We start from the raw sequence: 7,500 nt of genomic DNA on the forward strand, positions 1-7,500 counted from the left end.
CACTGCATTAAAGCATCACGCAGATGTTAAAGCTAATCAAAGTAAAGGAGCAAACTCGTGTTTGTTGAAAGCAAGTGCATTCTTAAAAATACTTTTAAATAAAATGCCAATAATTTAATAATAATAATGCGATTAATCGCATCCAAAATAAAAGGTTGTGTTTACATAATATACAGTGTGTGTGCTGTGTATCATTACTTTGTAAATACACATATACATGTATATATTTAAGAAATATTTGCATGTATATAAATACATAATTGATATATATAAATATTTTATATATAAATAACACATTTTCATAAATATATACATGCATGTATACATACAAAATAATGATACACAGCACACACATATATTATGTAAACAAACTTATTTTGGGTGCGAGCAATCGTCGCTTAGAACTAGTTAATTATGCAAATGAGATGTTGACGTGTGTGAGTGTGATGACGTTGACAGGCTCTCGCGCGCCCCCTCTGACAGAATGACAGCCACACATTTAAATATTCAATGCAGATCATTAGAGTCAATGCAAATGAGCAGTAAATCACACACGCGCCTAATCAGTTGATCAGATAATATCGATCATATTATTTGTCTATCGTATTAACGCATGCATTATTGTGAGTTGACTATACTAATATTGTCACAGGAAAGGAAAACACTATAAGACTCCGAATGAGTTCTCTTTATCTCTCTATAAAGTGACACAAAAAGAGTTTTGTTAATGGATAAATAGCAAAAGCTTTTTTGCATCATTAATAGACTGATGTAAAACACACTCGCGGCAGTTCCATAAATCTCGTATTTGCAGTGCGGATTATTAACAGGCAATTTATTATAAATATGAGTTGCAACAACAGGACGAGCATCAACTCCCATCTGAGTATACGTCTATATTAATGAATTATATACTCAGCAACCCGTGACCTTAAAACTATAATAAGAGTCGCTGGCTGAGTTCTGTATCGGACTCCTGTCAAACTGCGCGTTCATTTGTCTTTCAGCCATCAGAGGAATTAATTAACGAGAGATGCGAAGGGTCTAAGTGAATGTCAAACAGCAGTCTATGTTAATGAAACACACACCTAAACACGTTTCTTCACGCTCTCAAAATATACAAATGAAGCCCAAGCTTTAATAATCCGCTTTTTTGGCACAGAAAATGATATATTTGGGCAGTTAATGTATTGATCCGCGCGGCCCCTCGAGTGCACTTTATTTCTCCGCTCGTTTATCAATGAATAAAAACACCAATACACTGTCATAATAGCAATGTTATTTGGAAGTATGACAACTATAAATTATTTTGAGGTATTTGACATTTATCAATGCTATTTAAATAATAATAATGCAATTAAATAAAAGCCCAATTTTATTTATTTTTAATGATAATTGCACGTTGTTTGGAACTCTATCGTTATATCCATGCGAAACATCTAAATCTGCGCGGGTTGTTATTGCTCACATTCTTTAAGGGTGAAATGCATTTGTAGACAAGAATTCATTTTCAGACGATTATGTTTGTGTTTTGGTTCGTTATCAATCTACAGAGACTTCTGGATGACGAATGGGCCTGTCAGAATATTGCCAGTCAAAACACCCCCCCCCCCCCCCCCCCCCCCTGCTGTAAATGCCCCACATTCAGATCCAGAGCGCTTTAAAACAGCTGGAAGTTTCTCAAGAAAGGCTGGGAAACTGAGAACGAGTTACACGCTTATCTAGTGCGAGGAACTGCATTCCACTCTGACGAAATAATGCATGATTCATCATGCAAACTAAAACAGTTATACAAATCTGACGATCATTTATGATTCAATCACGCGAGAGAAAAAAGTTTTTTTTTGGTATGAAGAACCTTAAAGTACATCCATTGAATCTTTTCATTGCGCATGAGATTATTTAGATTATTAAATGTTCTTCACACCAAGAAAAAAAGTTCGGTTACACTTTTACGGTGTTATTGTTACGGTGTAGCTATTTATATATTAAAGGAGTGGCTACTGAGTAATATTAAGCAACTACATGTTTACTGTAGGGTTAGGATTTGGTTTAGGATTAGTTGCGTGTAATTATGCATAATTTACTGTTATTGTACATTAAAATAAAGTGTTACCAAGTGTTCTTTTAGGAAAGGTTCCAAAAATGGTTTCCTCTATATGGCATCTCATTTTTAGCAGTGAGCGACTTTCCGCCTGTCCAATGCGCTGCTTAAACTTCTGTTTTCTTCAAAAAAGAAAAAAAAAGGAATGATAAATCAAAACGGCGTGAGTGAGACAGATGCTCAGCTTCACTTCTGTCTCTGTCTGTCTGTCCAGGCGCACGTGCCCGCGCGTGAGAGTGGGCGGAGGGCGCGTGTGCGCGCGCGCGCGCGGGCGCTGATGCGAGTGTCCCGGAGTCACAGCCTGGACTCTTCTGACAGGGTTAGTGTGTCTTTACTCGCGATCACCAGAAACATGAGGCGCAGAAGCGCAGAACAGCTCGGCTTCTCCGCTTCTGGTTGTTCTAGTTAAGTTGAACTGGTTCTAGATCGATTCTTCAGTGAGGAAGAGCACATGAGAGTCCATCATCCCTCATCGGTGTCGGACATGCTGAAGCCGAGCGAGCCCAGCGGTTCTGCTTTCCTCAAAGTGGACCCGACCTACATCCAGCACTGGCAGCAGCTGTTCCCGCAGAACCCGGTGCCGGTACCGGTCCCGAGAGCCAGCCTGATCTCCGTGAGCTCGAGCTCGTCCACCGACTCTCCCGCGCGCTCCCTCAGTCACGCGCTGTTCGACACCGGAGCCGCTTCTCAAGCCAAAGAACTTTGTTTGTCGTCCAACTTTAAGAATGATAAAGGCTCGCGACTGAAGCTGAGCTCGGAGGAACTGGACTATTATCTGTACGGTCAGCAGAGGATGGAGATCATCCCGGTCAACAACAGCAACGGAGACGCCAATAACCGTGAGCATCCGTGCACAATACACACGAGGAGTCGGTCATGCTTTATTTTAATCACGCATTTAAGTGATATCAGTTATCAACATGCACTGAGGGTTAGGTTTAGGGTTAGTGTCATGTATAATTGCATGCATAATTTACAGTTTTTAAGTTGCCTATATATGTGTAACAAAGACATTGTAAAATAAAAAGCGTCCACGAGGAGTCGGGCTCACACTTTATTTTAATTATGCATTTAAGTAGCCTAAAGGCCTAATATCAATTAACAACACGCACTTAGGGTTATGTGTAGGGTTAGTTACATGTGTAACTGCATGTACAATTTACAGTTATGTGTAACATAGACACTGTAAAATAAAAAGCGTCACCGGATTCGGTTATAAAGAAACAATGTGTTTCATGCATGGGAACTTTTTATTCTCTAGTTCTTTGAGAAACATCACAAATCTGATGCTTTAAAAAAAATGAAAAACTTATAACAAAACATCAAAAATATTCTACAGTAGCCTAAAGGATCCATATGATTCTTGAAAAAATAGGACCGTGAAGAACATTATTTTGGGGAGTTTTTAACAAAACGAGCGAGTCAATTTATGTGATTTTGTGTTTTAATGTATTTAGAAAATATACGGTAACATTTTATTTGACCGTGTCCTTGTTACATATGTTACATGTAGGCCTACTACCATAGTAATGACAGTAAATTATGCATAATTACATGCAACTAACCCTGAACCAAATCATAGCCAACTCTAACACTATAGTGAGTACATGTTGTTGCTTAATATTACCCAGTACTTTAATATATAATTGCACTAGAACAATAACATAAAGTGTAACCAAATATTTTAGTTTTATAGTAAAATAGCATTAATGCAAGTGCAAGTTAATATATTTTTTAAACGAGTTATTTTTGCAGTATATGCTAAAGAATGTGTTGTGCAGCGGATTTAAGTGAATTCTGTTGTTATCGAATTGATTTTATTCTCGAGTTTGACGAGTTTTCTTTTATTATCCGGATCATCGCGCGACAGTTAACACGAAAATGCTGAAATTATTCACCTAAATTAAGGAAATGAACACAAATTAAAATGAATAATAGCCTAAAAACATATTCACACACGCTCGTTTTAATCTCGGCATTATTTTAAAGCACATATTTAATGAAACATTTATTTATTGTTTGAACTGATTTGTATATTTAAATTGACTTATTTTAATCTGATAGCCTATGTATTCAATTTTTGTTTAAGTATCCTATCGAATATGTGATAATTACACGCATTGTCGATGTCAGCAACTGAGATCTTTTTTAGCTACTCTGAATTGAATCTTTAATTGCGCAAATGATTTTTGTCCCGTTCTATTCCGTGTTAACGAAGTAAACGAGCGTGTGTGATGTGAGATGTGAGATGTGTGAGTGATCAGCAGATCTTCATCGATAAACGCAGGAGCACATGAGGGATGAGCGGACAACACACAATTAATTGCTGTATAGTTTTGTAGAGTGAGTCCGGATCACTGATCGATCTGCTCCATCGGCCCACATTCATCATCCGTGCGCGGGACATGCGCGTCTCCCGGGGGCACGAGACTGCTTTATCTACACGCGCGTTCCCGAGCTCATATTTCACAGCAGAGGAGCTCGTTTACACACACAACACATGTGCTTCACAACATTCGGATGATTGCATGAGGAATTTCAGATGCACACAATATTCTGATGCACGGAACAAAATAAGACGATTAGAAGAAAATTCTGTATTGAGCCGCGCGCTTTATTTCTATAGTGCAGTTTAATGAGCAGAACATGTTCAAATGCGTTTAATCATCTTTTAGGAGTCATAAAATACTAAAAACAATTTCATTTAGTCGTTTTCTCAGTCATGCAAAACATATTTTAATTTAAATTATAATTAATATAAAGTGTAACTGTTTTTACATTCATTTTTGGAACAGTTTTATTCATGAAAAATGTATGAAAAATCTTTATTCAAGATTTTTCATGCACAGTAGAAGAAATCTCTTCATGCACCATTTAAAGTTTGTGTGCATGCGATGAATTAATGCGAAAAAGAAATGATCTAATTTAATTTTTGCTGTATAATATTTTTGCAAAAAGTGCACAACACAAATATAAGCACGTGAACATCGTACTGAGAAACAAACTATTTTTGGGACAAAGCTTTAGATTTAAAGTCTCCATGATGTTCACGGCAGAAGAAATGTCCGTAACACTTTATTTTACAGTAGTTACATATGTTACTCACTATAGTACATGCAAATACCCTCAAACAAACCCGTATCCTAAACCTGAGCCTATAGTAAGTACATGTATTTTATTAATATTACTCACTACTTAAATATATGATTACACTGAAACAATGACACCGTAAAATAAAGTGTAACGGGAACGTCTTCATGCACCGGCTGACAGAGGCACAATTTAAAGTGTGTGTGTGCATGTGACGAAGAAATAATGTGAGTAAGAAATGATCTAATTTCATTTTACTAACACACACACACAAATATTAGCACATGAACATCATGCTGAGAAACAAGCTCTATTTCTGCTACAAATCTTTAGATTTAAAGTCTCCATGATGGTTTGAAGCACAGAAGGAATGTCTTCATGCATCGTCTGACAGAGGGACAATTTAAAGTTGTGTGTGTCGGGCCGTTACGGGTCCCCAGCTGTGTGTGTGTGTGTGTGTAACGGGCTCGTGTGTGTGTCCCGCAGGCTGTGACATGTGTGCTGATAACCGTAACGGAGAGTGCCCGATGCACGGACCCCTGCACTCGCTGCGGCGGCTGGTGGGCACCAGCGGCTCCTCGGGGCCCGTCCCCGCACCGGACGTCCCGGACTGGCTCCGGGATCTGCCTCGAGAGGTGTGTCTGTGCACCAGCACCGTCCCGGGCCTCGGCTACGGCATCTGTGCGGCCCAGCGGATCCCTCAGGGGACGTGGATCGGGCCGTTCCAGGGCGTCCCGCTCACGCTGGAGAAGCTGCAGTCGGGGCCCGTGAGGAACTCACGACACTTGTGGGAGGTGAGTGTGTGTTTCACTGCAAAATACGGAGGATACAGTCCTGTACAGCTGAGCATGCGCTTGCAACACCAGTGTCAAGGGTTCGATTCACGAATGCATGAACTGATCAAATGTACAGTCAAATTCAGACACTAGATATTTGATATATTATTACTAGTGTGTGCAGGATTCTATAGTTCATTTCTGTAAGTGAGGAGAGCAAAATAAAGTAAACTGTGACATATTATACCCAATAATTCTTCATACAGCGACTACCAGTAAAATATGGGACTTTAATAGTTATTCAGACACTTTGAGCTGATCATGTTTTGCTGAAGTGTTTTTTCTTTAATAACTAATGCAGCTTTTTACAGCACAGACTGAACAACATGAAGCATTGCTTGGTGATTGGTTGAGCTAAACTGGTATTATCTAATTGTGTAGTTAAATTTAACAGCTGACAGATATTCAACATAATTCATGTGTGAGAGTCTAACAGAAGGACGGACAAAACCAGTCAAATATCAACTGAGTTCTGGTCAGATTTTATTACCAACTATAGCGAATAAACTGAGATCATGTGAGAAATGTTGAAGTGTCTGGATGAGTTTCGGTTTGACTGTAAAAGTGTCGCTTCAATGCAACAGATAAAAGCGTGAGGAAAAACCCCAAACACACACACACACACACACACACACACACACACACACACACACACACACACACACACACGGACAGATATACATAAACTTGTTTATTTTTCACGTGAATTCAGAAACTTGATTTGATAATGCGTGTTTGCGACACAGAGATGTTTGGAGTCATGTGACATTCATAGACTAAACTAAACCGTGGTTTACTGTGGTAACTTACACTTCTTCCTCAGTGTTTCTGTCTCATTTCCAGCACACATATCTAAACATTCTTAAATTCATTTAACATTTTAACATTTAATATAATTTTCAGCAATAATATTGATCTCCTGCATTGACACTATTATACAAGAACTGAACTGAGCTGCACGATGACATCACGGTTTACTCCAGAGCGGCTGTATATATATATAAATATATATAAATGATCTAAATTAATAACTTTTTTACAGCAGAAATGAACATCACTGAACTTACTTAAGCTGGACTGTGACGCTATTTTCTTCTGGAAACAAACTTTGTTGCATTATTTTCCTGTTATCTCTGTAAAGCTGCTTTGAAACTCTGTGTGCTGTAAAAGCGCTGTATAAATGAAGGAGACTCGACTTAAATCAAGATACATTTACTGGAGAATTTTGGAAATTTGAAATTAATCAAAATGAGTTTATGCTTAAAACAAGAACAAATAGTCAGAAAAAATTATTTAGTTTTCACTTTGAATTCATTTATTTTTCTGTCTCAAAACATTTTCTTACTATGTTCAGTAATGTTGCGTTTTCTCCAGTAAATGTCTCTGGATTTCAGAACGTTTAGATATTAGTGCTGGAAAACGAGACAGAAACACACAGTGATGTCACTCACACTGCAAACATGTGCTTTT

At 38.2% G+C, this 7,500-nt stretch overlaps 1 protein-coding gene across 2 annotated transcripts in view; it reads left to right on the forward strand.

Moving 5' to 3' along the window:
• The first annotated feature begins 2,361 nt into the window (after positions 1-2,361).
• Positions 2,362-7,500, forward strand: part of prdm6 (PR domain containing 6) — a 37,235-nt gene continuing 32,096 nt past the window's right edge. Inside the window, exons 1-2 of one of the 2 annotated variants that reach the window (XM_077217560.1) lie at positions 2,362-2,943; positions 5,681-5,988. In XM_077217560.1, the coding sequence (XP_077073675.1) occupies positions 2,556-2,943; positions 5,681-5,988 (696 nt within the window). In that variant the 5' untranslated portion in view covers positions 2,362-2,555. The remainder of the gene's footprint in view (positions 2,944-5,680; positions 5,989-7,500) is intronic. The other variant, XM_077217561.1, reaches the window with a different exon arrangement.

Source organism: Siphateles boraxobius, unplaced genomic scaffold (genome assembly GCF_051911475.1).
Source record: "Siphateles boraxobius isolate OS27281-9 unplaced genomic scaffold, OSU_SipBor_1 74, whole genome shotgun sequence".
NCBI lineage: Eukaryota > Metazoa > Chordata > Actinopteri > Cypriniformes > Leuciscidae > Siphateles > Siphateles boraxobius.